The sequence below is a fragment of the Salvia splendens genome, chromosome 21, assembly GCF_004379255.2.
Source record: "Salvia splendens isolate huo1 chromosome 21, SspV2, whole genome shotgun sequence".
Classification (NCBI taxonomy): Eukaryota; Viridiplantae; Streptophyta; class Magnoliopsida; order Lamiales; family Lamiaceae; genus Salvia; species Salvia splendens.
Window position 1 is genome coordinate 90098 of NC_056052.1, and position 25506 is coordinate 115603.

Consider the following 25506-nt stretch of genomic DNA (forward strand, 5'->3'; position numbering starts at 1 on the left):
TTTGTTTTGGAATGCATCTTGTACTATTTTTTTATTTTAGAAAATAACTTACTTTTATATATACCGTATTCCTTTGGAGTTTAGAGTTTGTTACTTTTTGGAATGATATATTTCTTTTTTTGAGAAAGTAAATAGAGTATACATTTTCTATATACATTCTCTCCTTGGAGATGCTCTAAAATTTTATATTTCAATAGAAAAGGTATTTGAGGAAGTATTAAAGTATCTTGTTTCATTTTGAGAGATACTTTAGTACAAAAGGTAAAAAAATAGTTATTTTTGTTTGTGTTTTTAATTTACCTCTTTTTCTTGGAGTCCATTATTTTCGAAGAATGAATAATTACCTCCTTACTAGAAATATACATTTTTAATTTAAGTTTTTCTTTTGAAGATGCTCTAACTAATTCAATACAATTTTTTAAAATTTTTATGTCAAAAAAAGTGATCCAACTTAATTAGGATAGATGGACGTGAGTTCCTTCTAAGTTTTGGATTACTAATCTAACTTTTTTTACATTTATCATTGGGATTTTGGGTAAAATCAGTAAAATATTTGGAGTTTGCAATTTGCACCACATAAACTGGATAACCATTTGTAGCTGAACTAGATTAGTAACAAAACTCCAACAAGTATAATGGGGCACCATTAGGAGTAATAATTGGCATTATTCTCTGGATCATAGATAGATAAATTTTGTCCAAAGCATTTTGTCCACAAATATAAAAATAAATAAACAATGTGACGAATATTTAGTACTCTATTACATTAGATCATCCAACTCCCAGCTTAGCTCGAGAGAGCCACTAGATTGCCTCATTTAGATTCTATTCACTGCAAGATGAAACTTGGATTTTAAGATCTATTTTGAACCACAAATTACAATTTTTGCAATCAATGATCGACCAAAGAAAACTGATAAAATAATACTATGCCTCCCAACAAAGCAAAATAAAAAAAATGAAAACGATTTGGTTGGGAAAGAAAAGGTTTATCATACTTTATCTGAGGCATGTGATTAGAGGTAGGTGGTGGTTCAATATCTTCCACAAAAATCTTGTTATGTTAGAGATGAGGGGGGCGATTCTTGCAAGAATTCAGAAAAAGATACGGGACATGGACACGTGGCAGGAACCCGTTTAATCTCAGCCACAAGAAATCTCAGTGCCCACAGCCAAAAGATCCAATCTTTTCCACTCCTCCAAATTCTGGACAATTCCATTGAAAAGAATTTTACATTTTAATATTAGTAGTATTGGAGTATTAGATAATTTAGATTAGATATGTGGCAAAAATCAGCATAATCCTACGTGGCTATAGCTCCTCTCTGGTCAGATTTCTCTTAATTGTCCTTCATATTTATACACCTTTGAGTCTGCAACTATTCCTCTCTTTTCTCTCTCTATCTCTCTAACTGTTATTATACCACACACAAATGTGGGAGGTGGTGATTTGAGTAGTAAAGCTCCAGTCTTTGCCTTTCTTGAATCAGTTCTTGTTTTTGCCCAATCTTGGAGCTATGGCTGCTGAAGTTAAGGTTGGTTAGTTTATTAGAGTCCCAAGTTTATTTGCTTTGCAAATGAATATCTTAGTCTGCTTTGCTAAAATGGTTATGTAACAAGATTTATGTTTTTCTATGTATAAAAAATATATCCATTTATGCATAATACTACTAATGTACAAAGTTCTCTTATTTTGCCCCAACGGGTTTATGGTTTTAGGAGTTCTTCACCACTGGCCAGTTGTGTTGTTCTATAAGATTGATTCTGTAATTGGATGTTATTTTTGCTAAATCAAATTTTTGAGATATGTTCTTTACATTTATCAAAAATATACAAGGAATTAGTGTTGCATTTAGTTGATTTATTGAGGATTAGCCTAGATTGATTTTTTTTTTTAAAGTTGTATACTGTATAGGCTTGGTAGTTGTTGCTAAAATGGATTGGAACTTTGGGATGTTCAAGTATAATCTGAAGGTTGAACAAAATGGTTTGATATACAGTATATCTCATTGAAAATGGTAGAATTGGTGAAATCATGACGATGGGGATAAAAATGTTCAATTATACTATATGTTTGTTATCAATCATGAACGTCCCTTTGTGTACAAAGTGATCGCGGGGAGCTTTAATAGGCTCCTAGGTTGGTGTAGATGGTAGCTGAGAAATCTGTATCTTGATTTGAAGCGAATGCTTTGGGCAGATCTTGTTTTCTTGAAAATATAAGGTATGAATGGTGCTTAACTGATGGTCTTTTATTGGCAGGATCATGTCTGCCCTACCTTGGTATACTTTAATAGGCTCCTAGGTTGGATTTGTTTCAGGCACGCCTCGTGGTAACGTTTATTGCCACGTGGAGAACATGTCTGCCCTACCTTGGTATACTCATCCAGTATACACATGCCCAGAGAGCCAAATGTAGATGGTTCAAACAGTGGAACGATGGGCAAAATGGTGATGCTCTGCGGGGAAAAGAGCATGCATATGATATGCTCATAGCATTGGCGTCTTTCATGTATAATCTCGCCGATGCTGAGCAGAACAGGGCTTGATCTAAGTGATTGCCTTCTGGAGTTGTGTTTCAGATTCTATTGTTATCATTTTTTGTAATCTGAGACTTTCAAGTATTCAAATTAGCTGCAAAACCAGTTTTTTTTTTCTCTTGTTCTCTTCTCCGTCTCCTTGCTTTAGTAATCCAAGTGTTGGTTACTGAAATCATGATTTACTGTATGTAACATGAAACACTTTTTCTATACTACTAGTATTATTATTGAAGATTTGAAATAACAAATTTGTAATAAAACATCAATCAATGGTGAGAGCATAAACTTTATAGTGAATAAATTTGATACAGGTGTAAAATTAAAAATTTAATTAAACAACCGGAAATATGGAGATTTAAGAAAATACTATCATTAATTTTATTTTAATTTTTAACTCTCTTTATATACCTTAATACCTCATTATTTACATTATTTTCTAGGTTTTTATATGTGTTTTTGTTGTTAGTTATTTTATATATTTTTTAATTAAGTATGTTTTCTATATAATTTATTTGTATTGAATTTATTCTTATTCACCACTTTATTGCATTTTATTTGAGTGAAACAATTAGAATTGAAATATAGAATCATTGATGACGTGGAAATGAAATGGAAACGGAGATAGTCTCTTCCATTACAGTCTACAGAAAGATAAACCCTTAAGAATAAGTTAGATAAAATGCCGACGCAAAAATAATCAAATAATAAAAAAATAAGGGCCCACTTTGGCAAGATCCTTCTATAGTGAATGGTCCAACTATTTATTACTCCCATCATTTATAAAAATGATAATAAATAGTTAAAGTTGAAAGAAAATAAAGTGAATGAGAAGATATAAAAAAGAGTTGTGTATACAACATTATCTTACTTTATTTTTACTTTAACTATTTATTATTATTTTTACAAAACATCCAATGTGGAGCGCCTCACTTTTAGGGGACGGGGAAATACTATTTTAAGGTAAAGCAGAATCAATAACAAATTTGGGAGAAGTGCAAGCACAAACAACATTTTAATAAAAGATAAAATGTCAAGTTTACGAATAATACAATAAACACAACCATAATTATTAGTAGTAGTAGTAGTCATCCTGATTTAGTAGTATTATATTAGAATTAACTCAACAAAATACTAATGAAATAGTTTTGGAGCCAAAGTAATCGCTCAACAGTAGAACATAACTCTTTTAACATTCTCCCTGAGCTGTGGAAGGGGCCTCACAGCAGCATTCACCCCCGGAACCCTAGTAGTCCGTGCACCTGCACCACCACCCCGACCAGGGACTGCCCCACTGGTCATCGACCCACTGTCAGAGGTTTCAGGCTCCATGTAGAAACGAGCACGGAAAGCAGCCAAATGTGCATAGTATGCAGGAGGTACTGACAACAGCCAACGTTCAAATAATAAGCCAAGGTACTAACACAAGCAAGAATAGAGAGAATAAATCATTGACATCATACACATACCAATTGAAACAGATCGTGTACATCTTGCATATCTGCAATATAAGAAAACAGTAGTTGATTAGAAATTTGTACGAGTAAAAAACCCTCACAAGCATTGATCGAGAAACTCACGTGTAACAAAGGTTATTAGTAAGTGACTGAAGGGCATCAGCTGAAAACTTATTCTCATCCCACAAGACATGGTAATGAGCAGGACGGCTAGTTCCCTATTATTTCAATGAAAAACAATTCAGATTACAGAAAAATACATGATTTAGAAATATAAGATGATGCGTATGGCCAACCTGAATCCCAGCATGACTGCAAAGGTAGAAGTCGAATTCAGTGGGATGGCAGATCTTCGAATCTACAACAGTACCTGCAACATTCATAAGAAAATATACAAGTATCAGGACTCCAGCCACCAAACAAACGAACAAAGTAGCAATGAATCACATTAAAAAAAAAGTGTACCTGGCAAAATATTGCCACTTCTGTCAACTGAATTCCTGTCACTGTGGTTATTAGCAAACAGACGAGTGTGATGACGTTTTTGAACCACCACAAAGGTAACAGTTGGCTGATAGTTTGGCTCCAAAGACGCACATGCCTAAATGAGTATGGCCATCATTACAAACATCATTTAAAAAACTTATATCAAATTGTATATCTATTCTCGATGACAAAACCAAAGTAGAAATTACAACCTTACGTATGGCCTCAAGTTCATAAAACAAAACTTGATAGAACTGTCCCTCACTTACTCCATCCCTACACGTGAATTGACATATGAGAAGAGAATTTGAAGACGAAGCTGCAGAAGATCGCACCTAAGAGTTAAAAGTTAGTTGAAGATATTACCTGTAGAAGATAATACGCTGAGGTTTCTGTCCTGTTGCTCTGCGGAATGAAATAAGCAGTTCCCTGATTTGCAAAAGCATAACATCTTAGACATATAGAAGACTGCAATTCTCATATTAATGGAACAGAGCTTTCAAAATATTCATGAAAAAAAGGAAAGAGGTATATTTGAAAAAAAATGCATAAATTAAACCATCAACATACTTTATCATGCCACCGTGCATAGTCCCCCTTTGTGGGTCATTCCAGGTTTTGTACAAATCTTGAATTATCTCCTGCCTATGGCTTTGTGCACAAACCAAGCCAGCATATTTTGTAACCTCGGGCCAATCCTGAGAGGCCACAACCTGAAACATTTTGAGTGAGTATACAACTACAAAATAGCATGCGTTTAGGATATGATACACTAACATTAAGAACAAGAACTTACAGCAGCAATTGATGGGCTAGAATCTTCACCAGGGTGTGGATGCGTAACATCCGCACCAAAAATAATTGTAGGTTGGTCGCTCACAAGGGGTATACGCCTGGAAAGTGCATCAACAAGAACAGTGTTCCTACCACCAACTTTGACATTTATCTTCAGAGAAACATTGGCAAGATATTGTTTGCTCATCTTGAAAACATGCTTCTGCAGGCAACATTGCGATACAATACCCAGATCTGTCTCACATATACGCTTTAGATCACCTGAAAAGAGTAACATGTGAAATTATCATATCTACATATCACATGAACAGTAGAAACCTAAATTATTTACTTAGGAGTCATACTAAACACTCCCTCCGTCCACAAAAAAAAGTCCCATTTGTGGACGGCACGGATTTTGATGAGAAATTGGTAAAGTGGGAGAAAGGAGGAGAAACAGTTGGTAAAGCAAGAGAGATAGGGAGAAAAAGTGAGAAAAGTATGAGAGACATTTTCCATTTTAAGAAATGAGACTATTTTCGTGGACATTCTAAAATGGCAAAATGGAACTATTTTTCGTGGATGGGGGGAGTAGTTCCTTTGACAATATATTTAAGCATTTGATGAAATAATTATCCAGTACCATATAGAGAGCCATTATTGTCAGGTAATATAACAATTAGCAAGTCAAGCTCCCTCTTATGTGGCTGCAGTTTAGTCATCACATCATGAAACCTAGCTTTCAAAACTCTTTCCACTTGATCAGGGCGACCACTCAGGACTGGCAACACAGGCTGAGGATTATATGCCTACAAGTGAATAAATATATTCAGAAACAGTTAACATGTTAACAGTAGATGGAACACAAAACATATTACAAACTGCCTCTACCATGCCAGAAGTCATGCACATCTGAGCAAGCTCATGACAGAAGCTGTGTGCCAAACCATCTTGAACATTCCGGGCAAAGTTGATACAGATCCAACTGTTGACAGTGCCACCATTAACCATCCTCTGCATCATGCCAAACAATTGAAATTGTTAATCCAATTACAACATATAACATCCAACAAGTAGAAAATAGCCACCAGACGAAATATAGCATATATGTATTTTACATGATGCCTTGCTTCTACAAGAAAGATATTTTTTCCATTGAAAAGCCAAATAAAAATAAGAATAAACCAAATTACCTTGTTCATCATATTCCACTGCCCAACTTGAGGAAGGCAGTCCTTCTCCCTACCGGAATCATGATACTTGAGCTGTAAAAGGATCACATAACTTTAAGAAACTTCATGAAGTAAAATAGATAGTATACGTAAAAAAAATTAAAAAAATCAAAATAAAATATTTCATTACCCATGGTGCAGGAAGGACACGAGCCTCAACTTGTGCCAACTTCTCACTAATTTTAATTCCAAACTCTTTCGCATAAGGGTCAGCAGCATAGGCATTATGGCTAACAGTCTGTACAGATAGCAAAATTAAGAGGGGGTGAGGTGAAAGGTATACTCAGATCTCATAACACGCGGAACACAAAACAGAAAACGATGAGTCAGGTGTCCTAAACAAAGTGCATTTCTGTCAAAGCGAAATTAACAATAAACAACAACTAGAGTAACAGAGATAAACCACATGACTCACCCGAAGAATGTCTAATTCTCTTTCCTTGGGACGCTGGCATGTCACTTTAAGTAGTGCAGTTATCTGTCTCTCATTTAATCTCTTGGAGTATCTCTGGCCCTCCACTATCTTGCACACCTCCATGGGCAAGTAGTTTAGCCTCTGGGTATTTCCCACTTGAAGACAAGGCCACTGGGTGTGCTGAATGACAAACCCATAGGTCTCTTGGAAGTATTCCACCACAGATTTCATTGTACCCCTTTCATCCACCGGAAATCTGAGACCACCAGATTCAATTGGAATCACACTATTTCCATTAAGTGATAGTAGTATAAAGAACCAACATGTATGAAATGAACTCAAGGCACAAACATTTTCAATAGTGAAAAATCATAAGTGCATAAAATAATAACAAAAGGAATTTAACTCTCACGTTAGCTCACGAGTTGCCTGTGATGTCAAACCAGAGATACGGTATTTCCTTCGCATGTTTCCTCGATGAGTAACCTCCACCTTTACTCCTCTAAGTGCTTTCTTGATCTGCCAAAAGAATTGTACTTCAGTAAATAAAAAGCACGGATGGGGGAAAATTAAAGCACTAAAAGCATAATGGTAGACAATAAAAGTCATAAATGAACTACGATATCCAAACACATAGTTGGAAAATCACACCCAAGCTAGCAGTTTTATAAGCAATGTCCAGGTACCAAACAAATCACATCAAACTGAAGAATCAAAACTAACCTTAACACGGTCAGCATCAGATAATGGTCTAGCTGACACATCCCTATTCAGAAGCTGCGCAACAAAATCAATAACTGGGAGTGGCTCGATGAACGCAGTGGAAGACATATCTGTCAAAGATCAGTAAATTGTAAGGATAAGACTCAGTGCTAGTAAATATTACTACACCACTACTCCTAGCATACATAAAAATCTAATAAATTAACAAAGTCTGTACCAGATCAAGAATGCTCACCAATATTCAGCGATAGACCCATCTGAGTAGGACGAATACTCTGGTAAAATCCACGCCAACTTTCAAGTCCTTCACCCAGAGGTTGCCTTCTGCCTAAATCTGGGGAATAAAAAGAACGGCCAACCGGGGAATACCTGAAGTAAAAATAATCAGCACAAAGCATGTATAAAGAACTAAAATAAAAAGGCCTCGAATGACAAAAACACATACCGAGCAGTGGGAAGTTCACGAAGCACAATGTCCAGAACTTGAAGAGCCTCTTGTGGCGCATCGGCTCGTCTGCCTTGTAAAAACATTCCTAGATGATGCAAGTCAGCCCGTGAAGCATGCTTGATGATCACCTTAAATTCTCTTTCTCGCCTACAACACACAGGATATAATGAAAAAAATTATGTTCAAAGCAAAACAACTAATACCTAAAAACAGGATATGTCAAAAGTCAAATATTAAAGAGGGTCTAAGAGATGCGGAGACAAAAACCTCGCACCACCGGGAGCATCCTCTTCATCTAGAAGTGTTATGTTGAATTCTTTATAATCGAAAGGTAGTGGTCCAGCAGTGTACAGGCTCTTTCTTCCATCATAGGCAGGAAGCCTCCTACCAAGATGAGATTCCCTATATAACTTCACTAATTGCTCCATCACAGCACGATTAACTCCACGGGATGTAACGTCAGGAATAATTGAGACCTTCACTCAATAGGAGAAGGATGGGTCAGTTGATAAAGTAGAAGAAAACTTAAATCACAGAGAAAGACAGTAAATTCATGTGAACCGCTCACGTCATATTGATGCAAGTCCTTGTCTGGAAGCTCTGCAAAGAAGTGGTTGGCTTTCACCACACACTTTGAGCCATAGGTCCCTTTTCCTGGCCTCAGCGGATATCTCAGAGACTTGCTTGAAGCCGGTTGCATATGTTGGCCTGGAGTCACTTCTTGCTGGATAGAGAGATCCTGGATGTGCTCAGTTACTTCTGAAATTTGCAGAGGATCAGGTGCCTGTGTAGAGGAGCTTGCCCCATAAGAACTAGGCGTAGTCATCACAGCTTGATATGGTGACTGTGTAGCTTGGTGCAGCTCGGGAGCTGGTGGACGAGATGGACCACCAGCAGAAGGTGCTTCGCGGCCACCCACAAATGCACCTCTGCGTGCTGCACCTCCTCGGCTATACTGCTGACCACCACTGCCCTGACCCTGTTGATACTCAGGTGGTCCACCATAATACTGCTGAGGAGCTGTTCTGCCGCCGCCACGGCCACCATAGGCCCCACGTTGGGGTGCCAAGCCCCTTCCCGCTTCTTGATATCCCCCTTGCTGTTGTGGCTGTTGTTGCTGCGATTGTGGTTGTTGTTGAGCAGGTGAGCGCTGAACACCACCATGTCCTGAGCCAGCTTCTTGAGACTCTGAGCTCTCACCACCAGGAAGTTCGGTTCGCCTCTTTCTTGCCATGGTAGAAGCAACTGTAAAAACATTTAGCATATGGGTAAAATAATCTTAATATAAGAAATTACTCAAAGGAACACCCCCACCGGCATCCTACGTAGACAATCACACACAAACACAACCAGTTTATTTTAACAGTAAAGTTGATAACTATTCTTCCAGGACTGTGGTTCGAAACATACGACTGAGAATAACAAACACTATACAAACAAGTGCTGCTGGGTTAAAAGTTCAAAGACCTAAGTTTAAACGGAGAATTCAAAAGCGAATAGCGCTTAAAAACCTAGGAAAACAGTGAAAAACTAACATTAGAAAAACCTTAAACTCATCTCAAACAAAATTTGTGGCTCAGAGTTTCAATTGACCCAAAGCATCTCTTCTAGAAGCAAATCACGCCAAAAACAACTAAAGCACCTATGAAACAGAAACAAAAGATCAGATCATGATTAATGGTTGAACAAAGCCTAGAATTAACAGTAGCAACTGCAAACACATAAAAGGGGTAAACCTCCAGATTGAACTAGATCCACCCCCAAACAACGGAATCAAAACCCTAGCAGCAGACATTTCCATCGCCAAACACAAAAATCTGCGGCTACACCTACCTTTAGACTTACAAAACGGCAAGGGAAAAACTTCAAACCACGCAAACAGCGACGAAGTAGACACAGAGCAGCAACTAATAGAGAGAGAAAGAGAGAAAGAGAGAAAGGGTTGGGTGGGTAATGAGTGAGAAGTGTGGAGAAAATACTGTAAGGGATAAAAAGACAAGTGAGAGCATGCACAACGGTGGACGCCGGCCCCGCGTCCGTCCGTGCCAACGGCAAGGACGGTGCTCGCCGCCGCTGTGCTCGTGCCGTGCCAGCGAGCAGACGACGTGGCGGCACGCGATTGGGCAACGGCATAGCAGTTGCCTTTGAATATTTTTTTATTTTATTTAAAATTCGTTATTTAATTTTAAATAATGATAAAAAAAAATATTTTCCAAATCCCAAAAATATGGTCGTTTTTTGCCCGTTTTTCTGAATTTTTTTTTATTTTTTTCCCCAAAATCATCTATAAATACACACATTCATCATCCATTTATCTCATCAAATCATCTCTCATTCATAATTCCCATACAAACTATCAACACATTCATCCCACACTCAAAACCTCAAATGGATTTCACCCATCTTATGGCGGAAGCAGAGCGCGAAGAACAAGAATACTACGAAGAACATCGTGCCGCTTACGAAGCATATGTCGCGGCGAATACCCTCGCTCCTCCTCCTCAACGAACTAGATCAACTCGCCGCTACATTCATCGTGACCGGGAGGGAGCCCACGAAAGGCTCGTTGCCGACTACTTTGCCGACCAGCCGCGGTTTCCGGCAGATTACTTCAGGCGTCGTTTTCGCATGTCAAAGCGCTTGTTTATGCGAATTGTCAACACATTGTCCGCATGTGTTGAATTCTTCCAAACAGGTCCAGATGCAGCTGCCGGCAAAGTATCACGCTGTTGTAAAAGTGTACGTGTGCCATCCGACAACTCGCTACTGGGCAAACGGCCGACATCTTCGACGAGTATTTGCATATCGGTGAGTCCACTGGAATCCTTTGTCTAAAGAATTTTTGCGAGGGCGTTCGTTCAGCTTTTCGAGGATGAATTCCTTCGGGTACCCACCACCAATGATTGCCAACGATTGCTTCGTCTTCACGAATCAGTCCATGGCTTTCCCGAAATGCTTGGCAGCATTGACTGCATGCATTGGAGGAGGAAGAATTGTCCGACTGCTTGGATGGGGCAACACTTAAGCGGTCACAAAGGCGGCGGCCCAACACTTATCCTTGAGGCGGTCGCCGACTACCGCCTATGGATTTGGCATGCATATTTTGGCGTTGCCGGATCCAACAACGACTATAGCGTGCTCTATTCGTCACCCCTCTTCAATGATGTGATGAATGGTGTAGCACCGCTGCACCGGCGATCGACTTCACCATCAACGGAACTACATACCACATGGGTTACTATCTCGTCGATGGTATCTACCCAAGGTGGTCGACTTTCGTGAAGACGCTCAGCAACCCGCACGACCTGAGATGGGTTCTTTTTGCGCAGCGTCAAGAGTCCGCGCGGAAATACGTCGAAAGAGCCTTCGGGGTCCTTCAAGCCCGATTCAACATTGTGAAGGCCCTGGCTCGGCTGTGGTACGTGAATAATATAGCCGACATCATGTTCACGTGTATTATCTTACACAACATGATTATAGCCGACGAAGGGCCGAGGGCGGCTAGCTTCTACGACGAGGATGAAGCCGGAAGCTCAACAGCGAGGTCTCCCCCACACTGAGTTGAGCATACGACGGTTGGCCAGAGGATCGAGACAAGGCACACAATGCGCGATACCCGAAACCACATTCAGCTACAAGAAGACCTAATCAAACACATGTGGGCGAAATTCGGCAACGAGTAGTGGTTTTTTTAATTTTTAGTATTTTAATTATGTAATTTTTAATTTTTAGGATTTTAATTATGTCGTTTTTATTTTATTTGTCATTTGTAATATTATTTAGGTTTTTTTAATGAATTTTAGTATTATGAAAATGTTTTTGTTTAATTGAATTTTAAATTAATTGTGCTCGTCCTTGCGGAAGAGCACAACTGTGGGTGTTGTGCTCTTGCCAAAGAGCAGGCAGAAAAAGTGGGCCCGGGCCCGCAAGAGCACGGTTGTGGATGCTCTAAGGGTGAGAGAGGGTTGGGTGGGTAATGAGTGAGAAGTGTGGAGAAAAATACTGTAAGGGATAAAAAGGCAGGTAAGGGTGGGGTTTCTGGTTGGAAAATGGCGGGGTAATTTCATGTTTCATGCAAAATGTTTTACCTTGTTTCAATTTAGTACAAAAAATATTAAGTTTACATATTTCATACAAAAAGTTACATTAGTGTTTTAAATTAATACATTCTATTAAGCTATTGCTAACACCGTTACTTCCAATTACATTATACATATAAAAAGTTTCATCAATGTTTCAAATTTGTACAAAAAGTTTTAAATTAAAACTTTCCATTAATTATTTCAAACACAGTTATTTTTATTACTCACAAAAATGAAAAACACATAGAAAAAGATCACCACTCTTCACCATCAAATTAGCGAAGCATTTTATTGTCGAGGCTTTCTCATGTAACAATAGAGAATACAACTAAAAAGATATTGAATCTTTTTTGTAAAAATTAAATATTGACTGTTTGAAGCTCAAATTAGACATTTTGTAAAGATGAAATATGGACTTATTTTATACTGTGTCCTATAAAGAATTAAACCACGATCAATTGCTGGAAGAATTAATATTGACTATTATTTTTTAGAGTGATTAATTGTATTAAATCTCTAATTATTCTTTTATTATGATGATAAGTTGGACAAATTATAAACTAACTAACTGTGTTTAAAGTATTTAACGGAATGTATTAATTTAAAACACTAATGTAACTTTTTGTATGAAATATGTAAACTTAATACTTTTTATACTAAATTGAAACAAAGGTAAGAGCATCTCCAGTGGGTGGATGTCTCACTCGGACATCCACTAGGACTTCCCAAAAACACCTCCTGCCACGTCACTAGGACTTCCCAAAAACACCTCCTGCCACGTCACTAGGACTTCCCATCCCACTGCCACGTCACTAGGACATCCCCTTCACAATCCGCTCTTCCCATCGCCCTTCCCACTAGGACTTCCCGCAATAAAAAACATCACAAATTCACAAATAAAGCAATTTACGTTTACAGAAATAAAATTTCAACACGAATACGAACGAGAAAAATTAACAACTTCATTTAAAAAAACATACATGATTTGAAAAAAAAATTACATAGTGGTGCGAATGAAATGAAGTTCAACGAGCCGTATATATAGAGTTTTTAAAAAAAATTAATATACAGGACGTCCGACCCGGACGTCCGACCCATGCCACAATGGCGGACGTCCGCCCGCCCGTCGCCCGCACGTCCGAGGACGTCCGTATCCGAGTTGAAACGCCACAATGGCGGACGTCCCGGTCGCCCGTCGCGGATGTCCGACTAGACGTCCGCCACTGAAGATGCTCTAAAACATTTTGTATGAAACGTGTAATTACCCCCAAAATGGTGCTAGCGTTTGAGGAAATTACATAAATGCCACCCATTTGACGTGGCTCCTATGTGGAGAATCTTAAGACGTTGACCGCCGGAATGATAGCGTGGAACTTGGATGGTGATAGAGTAATTGAGTCAAATGATTGAATTGTTAGAAAATTTAAATCTGAATTATGAAATCTAATTTGAAAAAATCTAAAGTGGGATAATGTAAAATAAAAATCTAATTACTACAATTACGTATGTTCAACACAAAAATTTGTATATTAGTTAAGTTTATAATTGTAATACTCCATATTTTATTAAATATATATAAATATATTTTGAATTTTGGATTACTTTGGCTTTTAAAATATCTAATCTGAACATCCAATTTTTAAATAAATATATGAACCGAAAATTAAAAAAAGTCTTAAACTGAGTTTTAAATTTAATGTCATAAAAATGACTCATTTCGTAATCATAAAAAAAGTCTTAAACTGAGTTTTAAATATATGACTCATTAGTATTTTTCATTAATAGATTTTTGGAATTATGACATTTTTGGATATATCATTTCTTGAGAATATGATTACGAAATTATGATTTTTGGGAATTATCATTTATAAAATATGATTAATGTAAATATGAATTTTGTGAATGTGATTAATGTTTTTGAAAATATGTCAAGGTTATGGAACTAATACTTTTGTTTACTTAGAATAGTCTATTAGATTGAAAAAGTATATTTGTACATAGTAAAATGTTTGTTTATTTTAAATTATAAAATAATCGATCCAGTTGGATAAGCATACACATCTACGTCTCCAACTTTCTTACTATGAGAATTTGAAATCTTGATTTCGTATATTACCACACTCTCGGAAATTGCACTTTTTTCTTTTACAATGATAATGGATGATATCATAATGAACTGGCAATGTTAGAGCATCCACTATAGGAGGAAAGGGGGCGGACGAAAATCTGGAGCGAGGGTGGGGCGGTCTATAGTGGATCGGACGTCGGCCCCGGGGCGGACAAGAAAAATGGGGCGAGGGTGGGGCGGTAGAGGCTTCGCCTCCTACGGGGCGAGGACGGAGCAATGGTGGTGGCGGCGGGGTGATCCGGGGCAATGGGGGGGCGATCTATAGTGGGGTGACGGGCTATGGACGTCCGCCCCGTTTGAGTTTTTTTTTTCGTAAATTATATCTATAAATACCACTCCTCCACTTCTCATTATTTTCACACCAAACATTCCACCTCTTCACACACATATGTTCGACGAATACCTACAGATGGGTGAGACGACTAGCCTCACGGTGCTTAGGCAGTTTTGTAAGGGGATTCGGGAAATATTTGGCGGGGAGTTCCTACGAAAGCCCACCCCTGCTGAATGTCAAAATCTGCTGGATATGCACGGTTCGATCCACGGTTTTCCTAGGAATGTTAGGAAGCATCGATTGCATGCATTGGGAGTGGAAGAACTGCCCGGTGGCGTGGAAAGGCCAGTTCACAACTGGATTCAAAAGCAAACATCCATCGATGATTCTGGAAGCCGTAGCAGACTACCGCTTGCGGATCTGGCATGCATATTTTGGTGTTGCCGGTTCGAACAACGACATAAACGTTCTTTAGTCATCGCCGCTCTTCAATGACGAGTGTCGGGGCGAGGGTCCAGAAATCAGCTTCGTAGCCAACGGCATGCAATACAGAAGGGGATACTATTTGGCAGATGAGATATATCCCCGATGGCCAGTATTCGTCAAGACAATTCGCCAACCGGTAGGACCGAAGAAACAATACTTTGCGCGGAAACAAGAGGGTGCTAGGAAGGATGTTGAGCGAGCTTTTGGTGTCCTCCAAGCGCGATGGGCAATTATACGGTGCCCGGCACGAGTTTGGCACGAAGATGATGTCGCAAATATTATGTTAGCATGTATCATATTGCATAATATGATAATAGAAGATGAAGGATTTGGGGCAGAGCGCTGGGCACCGGAAGAGGGGGCAAGTACAAGTAACGGATTCGCCTCCGCGCCGATCCAGATGGGCGTACCACCGAGCAATGAATATTTGATCCAACGTTTCAGTGATATGCGCAGGAGCACAGCACATACCACACTCCAGGCCGATTTGGTTGAAGAAGTTTGGGCACGTAGGGGAGGTGCCGGTGCAGTGTGAACACTATTATGATGTTTAATAGATTAATATTTCGTTGTATAATTTTACCCCCACTTTAATACAACGAAAATGTAGTGTTTAATTTTAATTTCTTCACTTATACCCGTTTTTTTATAATTACGTATAGTCCGATAAATTTAATTACTTATTATAATTGAATTAAAATTAAAATTGGTTATTAAAATTTCGGGGCTATTGGAAGTGTCCGCCTATAGTGGGTAGTGGAGGAAAAAATTGGGGCTATGGACAAAAAAGTGGGGCTATGGACAAAAAAGGGGCCGGGGCTATTGGGGAAGGCCGCCTATAGTGGATGCTCTTAGTAACGACAATAGCGGAGTGAGAGTATCAAATCATGTTCATATATTTAAATTGCCACCTAATTGTAGTGAGGGGAGACTAATCGCAGCTACCAAAGACATGAATTTGCAAAATTATTACTCTATCGCCTATCAGTAAATCACTCATTTTGCTATTTTGGTTTGTCCATCAATAAATTTTTCATTTACTTTTGTACTACTTTTAATATGAACCTTATATTCATTAGTTTTATCTCACTTATATTTTATTATAAAATTAATATTCCTATAAAAGTAAGACTCGCCTTCCACTAATATTTTCAATCATTTTCTATTGAATTTCTTAAAACACGTGCCCGATCAAGCGTAGCCTTATATTGGTGAATGGAGAGAGTATTTTCGTTGAGAACAAGCAAAGAAATAAAAGTATAAAAACGATGAAGATAAAATTTTTATGAGAAAAAAACAATGGTCACTTTTGCAAATATTCTCTACATCTCATAGATATATGCTATTTAGGGTTAAGACGAGCTTTAATATGTAATTGGTATAATATAAGTGAATGAATACAATTAAGAATGCATAAAATAATGTAGTGGATAATAAGTCCTATGAACGATAAAATAAAAGAGAAGAAGAAAAAGGTTTAGAATATGGATTATTTTTGCATGATAGATGAATAAGAAAATTGAGTTCATTTCTATAAGACTTGCTTTACTTATACTTACTCTGTTTGCAGAGTTTTATTTGTTTTACTGATTAAATTTTTATTTAAAGTGCACGTTTTCACTTTTATGTTTCATTTTTACTTCACTTTAATTATTATACTTTTATTTTACTTATATACATTATTGTTACTCTTCTTTTCTAATAAATGCTCAATTTTATTTTTCTGATTGTTTATTACATATGATTTTTATATTTTTTTCACTTACAGACACTTTTTATTTTTGTTACTCAATTCAAAGAAAAACATCAAAACATAAGAATTTATCAACAATCCTATATATTTTTTGGTTTCTATCTCTTGCGTTATTCTAATACTCATGCCATAAGGTCCGCAATTATTTTTGGCGATATTGATACGACAACATCTGTAAATACTCCATATTTATTAAGAGCAATCTGGGCTCCCAACATCAAAATCATGGCCGTCACTGTATACATGGATGACATGATTGTAGAAATTTTAAGACTATGTTTTAACAATTTATCGTAGGCCGAGATTCCATGATAAATATGCAAGATTTAAATAACTATTATCTATAAATAATTTGGGGGTGGGGTTCGAGTAGACTATGCAACTGAGTGTTTATACTATGACCATCTATAATGTGTATACTAAAACCTAAAATGAGATGGATAATTACTTTCAATGTTACTCAAAAATAAATTTATTTTTAGTTTTTGAGTAATAAATACTGATTTTTACTTTTACACTAAAACAAACCAAATTTTATAAGTATAAAAGACTTAATATAGAGAATGGAGTATTATTTTAAGTTTGAGTTTAACATAAATAAATTGTATGAGCAAAATCATATTTGATGTGATATATATACTAAAATAGTTTGAGTTTAGTGTAAATAGTTGAAGATAAACTAGCCTTTAGAGCATCCGCATCAGTGTCTCGATGCGGGCTCGGTCTCGTCCCGGCGAGACGAGACCGCATCGACACACCGATGTGGATGTTCCGTCGCGTCTCGTAGCCCAGGGGGAGGGGTATGTGGCGAGCTGTCTCGCCACGCGCGTTGGCAACGTGGCGAGCAGCGAGTGGGGCGCGACGCCCACTCGACGACACTGTGAGTGGGCGTCGTTTCCAGGCTATTTTTAATTTAAAAAAAGCGGAAAATAAAGAAAAAAAATTGACCGTTTCTTTTCGGCCGTTTTTTTAACAGTTTTTTTGCAGATTTTTTTTTTCTTTTTTTTTCCCACATTCATATATAAATAATCCAATTCCCCCACCATTTTTTCTACACACAAACACTATATTTTTAAAGATTTTAATTATGTATATATTCTTTTTAGGATTTTAAATTGTAATTTTCTTTTATTTAATGAAGTGTGTTTTTATTAATTGAATTTGTTGGAAATAAAAGTAAAAAATGAAATTGAATGAATAGTTAAGGGATGAGATGATTAAGAGATAGAGGGACGCATGTACTGTCTCTTAGTTAAAAGATGAGGTAAAAAGTGCAGTGAGACCCATGAATAGTTAAGGGATGAGACGGTATTGAGACACGGATGTGGATGGCTTAGATATAAAATTGGACCCTTCAGCCGGTAATAAATACTTTGTGTATGATAATTTTTAAATAAAAAGAATTATGAAATTTGGCAATAATACTTAGCTTTGGCTGAAACTATGCATCCACTAATTACACAATTTAGTTTGATACTAGAAAACAATAATTATTCTTTCTTCTTTAATTGTCGATTGTTTCGATGAGGGTAATAATTGGAAACACCAAAATCTGGAGTAAAAGAATTAGAGGGTTTGTCCCTTTCATTTTGGATTCTCTTGTTATTTTTTTCATTTTCTATTTTTGCAATAACCTTCGTTGTTTCGATACTTCTTCCTTATTAAATTTTGGTTTTGGTCAACAATGAAAGTTTTATTAGTACAATAAATTAATAATTGCATATACAGAGAGGACAATCATGAATTGAATGGCCTGCTTGGCCACTTGCACATCCTTTCATCTGAGAAAATTAAAATATTAAAATAAAATTCATGGAAAAGAGAAAGAAAACCCCAAAAGAAATTATTAGTACAACAAGTTGGGATTTCTTTGTACAACAAGTTGGCTTCGATTTTAAATTAGGCGGATTAGAGCATCTCCAATAGGTTAGGACGTCAAATAGCCCTCAAATAGCCTTCACACTGCCACATCATCAGCACTACAATTCTCCTGCCACATCAACTGGACATCAAATAGCCCTCACATAGCCTTCACACTACCTATCCACATCACTAATAACAATTATATAATTTAATTTACACTCGTATCAACATACGGAATTTAATTTACGAGACAAATATGGAAAATTTGAATAATAATATTAAAACTTAAAAAGTACATTGATTTTAAAAAAAAGTACAATAATTTTAAAAAAAGTACAAAAATTAAAAAGTGCATTAATTTAAAAAAGTAAAACAAAATCACTCCTCGCCGCCGTCCTCGTCTTCGTCGTCGCCCAGCGCTTCTTCACCGTCGTCGTCGCCGCCTCCGTCGCCACCTACGCCGCGGCTATTCCCGCCGGTGTCCCTCCTCATCGCCTCCAATTCTTCACGCTGGCTCTGGAGCAATACACGAAGAAAATCCTTCACCTCGGGGTCCACCGCCGCTTGGAAGTCGGCTAAGGTCTTCACCATTTGAGCGCGCGTTTGTTGGCGCGCGAAGAATTTGAGCTCCTCGGTAGACCTGCCGAGGGGGGATGTCGAATGGACCCCCTGGGCTCGCAACCTGTTGCGCCCGCCTTTGGCCAACCGGGCGAGGTCGGCGACCGAACGAACGAGGAGTCGGGACCTCCTGGGCCGTCTCGGGGAGGTCTGTCGAACCACCGCTGCTGCCGCTATAATCTCCGGTATAGTTCAGTTTCTGCCTCTTCGGCCAGCCAGCGTCGACGCCTGCCCGGAATTTCTCCGACTCGTTGAGCACAACGTAGCAGTTCCAGTAGGTGAACTCATAGTACTTCTTCTGCGGATCGGGGTAGGCTCTCTCCGCAATCCTCCTACAGTCTTCCTCTGTTTGGCCACTGGTCTGCATGCGGAGGGCGTTGGCGTACAAACCCGAAAATCGAGAGACGCCAGACCTGATTCGGTCCCAGCACTTCCGGACCTCCTCCCCGGTGCACGGTCTCCCTTCAGGGCAAAATGCCCTGTAGGCTGCGGCTACCTTGGCCCACAAGTTGACTATCCTCTGGTTGTTCGAAACGAGAGGATCGTCGCAGACACTCACCCACGCCTTGGCAACCGCAACGTTCTCCGCGTCCATCCACTTCCTTCGGCCCCGGATTTCCGCCTCCGGCTGCGACGACTCGCCGACCTTCTTGGCCTTGCCCTTCTTCTTACCCCGCTCTACTCCCTGGCTTTGAATGAGAGTTTCCGGAACCTCGTTCATATCAAAACCCAAGTCCGCTAAGGAGAAGGTCTCCGTATACTGTGCATCCGTTGGGGTCGATGTGTGCGAAGAACCGGTGGAAAAATCAAAAGTCGGCCGATAGGCGTTGTCCCCCCCGTGCGTCCCCTGCGCCGGGGGAATCATCTGCTGCGCCGGTGGAATCATCTGCTGCGTCGATGGCTGCATCCCGGGTGCCCACCCCGGCATCATCTGCATAGGGGGCTGCATGCCGGGTGCCCACCCCGGCATCATCTGCTGCCACGGGTACATGTTGTAGTACCCGGTCATCGGAGGCCAACCACCTCCCCCAGGAGCCGGGGAAGTATGGGACCCTACCCCGGGAGTCGGGGCCGTCTGAGACCCTACACCGGGAGGCGGGGGAGTCTGAGACCATCCCCCGGGAGTCAGTGCAGTACCTTCGTAGTTGTTCTCCATTGCTCGTTATTGATCTTGAACAGAAAGTAAGGTAGAGAGAATACTCGTTAAAACAAGTGGTGCGAATGAAAATGACGTTCAAAGCGCGTATATATAATGTTTTCAAAAGAAAAAAAAATAAAAAATAAAATCTGACGCCGGTTTGACGCCGATCCGGGACCCACAATGGCGCCGTGAGGATCGGCGTCGGAACCGGCGTCATCGCGCGAATCGGCATTACCACGCCGATTTTGACGTCGATTTCACCGACGCCGGTTCCAATGGTTCGGCGTCAGAACCGGCGTCGGCGAAAAATCGGCGTCGCGATTTTGACGCCGTTACTGGAGATGCTCTCAAAATAAGCCACAACTTATTTTTATATTTTTAACTTTTTTCATAATTTTAAATTAGTAAACAAAATAAATAGCAAAATAACAGATTAAATAATATATATATATATATATATATATATAGGGAGACGATCAAAATAAGTATGTGTTTAAATCCAGAAATGCAGACCAAATCTTGGCCCCAGGATTAGATGATCTAATGGTCAATAATTAACCAAAAACACGGAAGGTCATAATTAAGCAATTTTAGGTCATATTATAATATTTGGGTTTAATGTCATGCTAAGATCGTTTTAGGTCATGCTTTGTTAGCATGACCTAAAAATTACCTAATTATGACCTAAAAGTGACCTAATTATGATATTGTTCTGCGTTTCTGTATTTAAATCTAGTTTTGCATAGATCAAAACCATATATATATATATATATAGGGTTGCGTTAAAGATAGAACCATTCTTAAGTGTAGAACCTAGAACTCTACATATTTTATTCATTGGATGAGGAAAAAATGACGGTCAAGATTAAAAATCATACATATTAGACTATGTTTTCACGACATTCCGGACTCAACATGTGAAAAAACTCACATGTTGATGAAGAATGAATGAAACGAAGAAGAGTCCATGCATGCTTTATTTTTTCACTTCTCTGCATTCACCCATTAATAATAGTTTTGGTTGTAATGGGAAGTTGCTGTGCAAATCAACACCATTGGATTAAAAGATCTAACGAGCTCCGTTTGGCATTTGTTCTACGTTTAAGAATGGTTCTACGTTTAAGAATGGTTCTATCTTGATCACAATCCTATATAATATATATATATATATATATATATATATATATATATCGAAGAAGTCGTTTAATCGTGAAGTAAACTCTAGAATGGCGGCACTCCAGAAATCGGCGGTTCTGTATCACTACCCCTGCCCCGACGGCGCCTTCGGTGCATTAGCAGCCTACCTATACTTCTCTCATGCTCCGGCCTCCACTCCTCCTCGCTTCTTTCCCAACACCGTCTACTCTCCTATCAGGTTCCCACATCTTCAATTCCATTCACAAATTGCTTGTTTAAATATTCATGCGCAAAAGGTGTTTGTAATTTTGCAGAGCTGAGGACTTGCCCTTGAATGAAATTGATAATGTTTACCTGCTGGACTTTGTGGGGCCGCCAGGTTTCGTCGAGCAGCTCTCTCGTAAAGTTGGAAGGCAAGTTTGATTTTTTACTTTTCTTTCAATCCAAATACACCAATTTAGTATATTTCCACATAAACGAACTTACTGCTCTCTCTCTTTTTAATCCAACTATATGTTTGCTCTCGTTTTTTCCTCAATCCAAATACATATTGTTTCATCAATAGCGTAAGGTGTTGACACGTTAGCGGATAGTAATATGCCATGTGTAAGAAAGATTAGTTTTACATTCATCAGAATTGCACGTCATGAGAAATATGAAGAACACTAAGTTCATTGTAACTTTTGTCTTCTTTTTTTTTTTTGTAGTCATCCATCCATTAGGCAATAGGCAAGTTGATTATTGATGTGGGGAGATGATTGTGGTTTTTGTGATATGGATTGTGGATCAAGATTAAAACTTTTTAGTGGGTTTTGCTCATTTGTTGCGTTTGGATATGAAATTAAACAATTATGAAATTTGGTGATTCGTTTGTTACACCTTTTGTCTGGAGCTAATGTGGTAAGTTAGTGCATAGTGGGAGCATGATTAGATTCCCACCATATATCATTTAAAGAATAAACAGGAAACAAAACTATCTCCAGTAATGCATTATCCATCTAGGGCCATTCAGTGTTTCACCATTTTTGGTAATTCTGTTTGTTTGATTGGTGATATATAGGGTTGTAGTCCTGGATCATCATAAGACTGCACTCGAGTTGTTGGGTTCGGGGACATCAACTAATGGGAATGTGACTAAAGTGATAGACATGGACAGGAGTGGAGCTACTATAGCTTATGATTATTTTAAGGAGAAACTCTTGTGTGGGGACATCAACAGTGATACTAATGGTGCCATTGCTGAATTCCAAAGAGTGAGGAGACTAGTTGAATATATTGAGGATGCTGATTTGTGGAGGTGGCACCTTCCAAATAGTAAAGCATTTAGTAGTGGATTGAAGGATTTGAATCTTGAATTTGATGTCACATTAAATCCCTCCCTGTTCCAACAGGTAACTTGTATTCTACACACTTTCTAAATTGGCAACTGTACTCAGATTATTAGGTACCTGCGATGTTTACGAAAATGAATTATGTGTCTTTGAGCAAAGGATCACTTTTTGAATCATCTATTCGATAACTTTGAGAGCAGAGTTGAAATACTTTAACACTAGCCATGATCTACATGTTGTAAGTTGTGAAAATGCTAGCTGGACATATGAACACCTATACCTGAATAATGAAGTGTGTATCATTAACATGCTTCATAATTTCAAAGTCTATGAGCACCATATTGATTAATGATCATGGTTCAGGAAGATGTTTATTGCGCTCCATTCATCATGATATTTTATTTTATCTTCTTTGCCCTTATCTTTTTGAATGCTGAGAAGACAACTAGTGAAACGAGGGGTTATTACAATTTACAAGCCTTTAGATTACACTAGGGGCAAGAGTTTGGCTTTTCCTTCCTTCTCTCTCACCTTTTTGCATCAGCACTGTCGTCTTCTGCAGTGTATCATGATTATTTTGAGATATTTTCTTTCTCCTCTTAGTCCTCTAGCTGACCAAATATAGTTGCCCTCACCTTTTCTGGTTTTTTAAGTTTTATAACTACTTATCTAATTATATTGATTTGGTTTCAGCTTCTCTCCTTAGAACTTGACTCAGTAATAAGTCAAGGTATGTCAAGCTTGGCAGACAAACAGAAAAAGATAGATGAGGTTCTCAAGCTTTCCTATGAAATAACTCTCGGTGGTGGTGCTTTTGGAAATTGCCTGGTAAAGTTGATTATCTTCTACTGCATTTGTTACACTGAATCCAGCTTCTGTTAACCAAATTCAGTTGAAGTGTTTCTTTTGGTGCTTTATCATGATTGGTTGACTTGGGTCGAGTTAAACATCATACAATCTGCATTTGTCCATCTGTGAGTTGACAAATAACTTCAGTTAAGTTATTTGTGCTGCATAACAATTTAACTTTCAATATTCCAGACAAGTGTACATATCTGGCTTTTGAATCATTGCTAATACTTGTTTGGTATTTCATTTTGATCTATCATTACATATTTATTTGGATCTTTATCCTTTAGGCTGTCAATGCGGATTCCATCCAGGAACTAAGGAGTGAGCTTGGAAATCAATTAGCTCTTAAAAGCCTCAAAATGAACCTGAGGTTTGTTGTTACTGACTTGAACTCTCTAATGAACCTGAGGTTTTATGTTCCCAGTTATAGATAGTAGTTCAAAGGTGGGTATCTGGGTTAGATTCACAGGCCATGCTTATTTGCTTGTTCTTGAGGCTGAGCTTGGTGTTTCTTTGAACTCAATAGCAGCTTGCAATTTTCATCATTCTTCCCCCTCATCCTTATCGCTCATTTTCTGCAGGGGAATTGGAGCTGTTGTATACAGAGTTCCTGAACTTGAGAATGACTCACGGTTGAAAATTAGCCTAAGGAGTGTTCGTGAAGAGGACACTACACCCATATCACAGGTAATTTTCTGCTTTCTGAACTAATGTTGTTTGGAGATGCAACTAAAGATTTGGCCTATTTTCTAATTTTACTCAGAAATATGGAGGTGGTGGACATCGGAATGCCAGTTCGTTCATGTTTGATAGTGCCGGATTTCAAAGATGGAAAGTCTCCGGTAACAACTCTATCTAGGATGTCCCCCTCAGATAGGCCGAAAATGGCACCATTACCATCAGGCGAAGCTTTCTGCCCGAGCGAATCCTGAAGAAAAGGAATCGAATCCTGTGGGGGTTAACTTTTTTCATATGACTTGGTTTGACTGTACACCATCATGAAGTTTAACTTATGACAGAAACATTAGTTTTTTTCATCTGATATAAATGTCAACTAGGTTCAATAATCTATCTAGTAATGTCATTTCAAATATGCTTTTTGTTCATGTCTGTTCAGCACCACCAACTTGATATATTTATGTTTTATGTACCACCTACTTACAATTATTGCAGAAGCAATCCCTTCACATCTAATGTCCTCAAAGCTGCCACAGGAACATGGTTAGATATAGGACTCGATGAGTAATTAACTTATACACTTTGTGACTTGCACAATGTAAGTGAATGTGAGGCGAATGTCGAGTTGCTCTTTGTTATGTCACCTACTTCGTTGTCTTAAATCTTGTTGGTTAGATAATGCTGGTTTCTTGGCTCTCTCTTTCCTTCAGATAAATCAAGTTTCTGTCTTATTATATAGATTTTTCCAAATTTATGTATTCTATTATTGTTAGTTGAGTAAAGATTAATTTTGGTTCTAAACACAAAATACAAATTTGGTCAAAAAATTTACTTTTTGAAAAACGAGTCCATAACAAATGAAAATATTGCCAAAGCAGTCCTTTTTGACTGTTCCGTCAAAATACTAACGATCAACGCTAATTGTATAGTGACATAGCTGTTAGTTTTTTGATGAAACATCACTCCGACAAGGATTTCTTGTACAGTGACATAGCCGTTAGTTTTTTGACGGAACACCACTCCGACAATGATTTTATTTGTTATGGATTTGTTTTTCAAAAAGTGAATGTTTTTTTTTTCAAATTCGTATT

At 38.3% G+C, this 25506-nt stretch overlaps 2 protein-coding genes and 1 long non-coding RNA gene across 3 annotated transcripts; 2 read left to right on the forward strand and 1 right to left on the reverse strand.

The window, feature by feature from the left end:
* The first annotated feature begins 1075 nt into the window (after nucleotides 1-1075).
* LOC121783900 lies at nucleotides 1076-2750 on the forward strand. Its single transcript, XR_006046667.1, has 2 exons — nucleotides 1076-1535; nucleotides 2263-2750. It is a non-coding gene; the product is annotated as an uncharacterized LOC121783900 (long non-coding RNA).
* A 787-nt stretch (nucleotides 2751-3537) lies between these two features.
* On the reverse strand, nucleotides 3538-10035 carry LOC121784746 (protein argonaute 1-like). The gene is made up of 21 exons (XM_042182967.1): nucleotides 9906-10035; nucleotides 8641-9317; nucleotides 8340-8548; nucleotides 8070-8219; nucleotides 7860-7993; nucleotides 7625-7734; nucleotides 7314-7420; nucleotides 6902-7157; nucleotides 6617-6724; nucleotides 6448-6519; nucleotides 6146-6268; nucleotides 5898-6063; nucleotides 5277-5536; nucleotides 5051-5193; nucleotides 4847-4909; nucleotides 4693-4756; nucleotides 4460-4595; nucleotides 4291-4364; nucleotides 4118-4212; nucleotides 4007-4038; nucleotides 3538-3919 (listed from the first exon to the last, which is right to left on the reverse strand). The coding sequence occupies exons 2-21, from the start codon at nucleotides 9304-9306 to the stop codon at nucleotides 3705-3707; spliced, it is 3183 nt and encodes a 1060-aa protein (XP_042038901.1). The 5' UTR covers nucleotides 9307-9317; nucleotides 9906-10035; the 3' UTR covers nucleotides 3538-3704.
* Nucleotides 10036-21624: 11589 nt separating this feature from the next.
* On the forward strand, nucleotides 21625-24830 carry LOC121783405. The gene is made up of 7 exons (XM_042181464.1): nucleotides 21625-21792; nucleotides 21869-21967; nucleotides 22615-22945; nucleotides 23579-23713; nucleotides 24025-24107; nucleotides 24319-24424; nucleotides 24501-24830. The coding sequence occupies exons 1-7, from the start codon at nucleotides 21644-21646 to the stop codon at nucleotides 24594-24596; spliced, it is 999 nt and encodes a 332-aa protein (XP_042037398.1). The 5' UTR covers nucleotides 21625-21643; the 3' UTR covers nucleotides 24597-24830.
* Nucleotides 24831-25506: the final 676 nt, after the last annotated feature.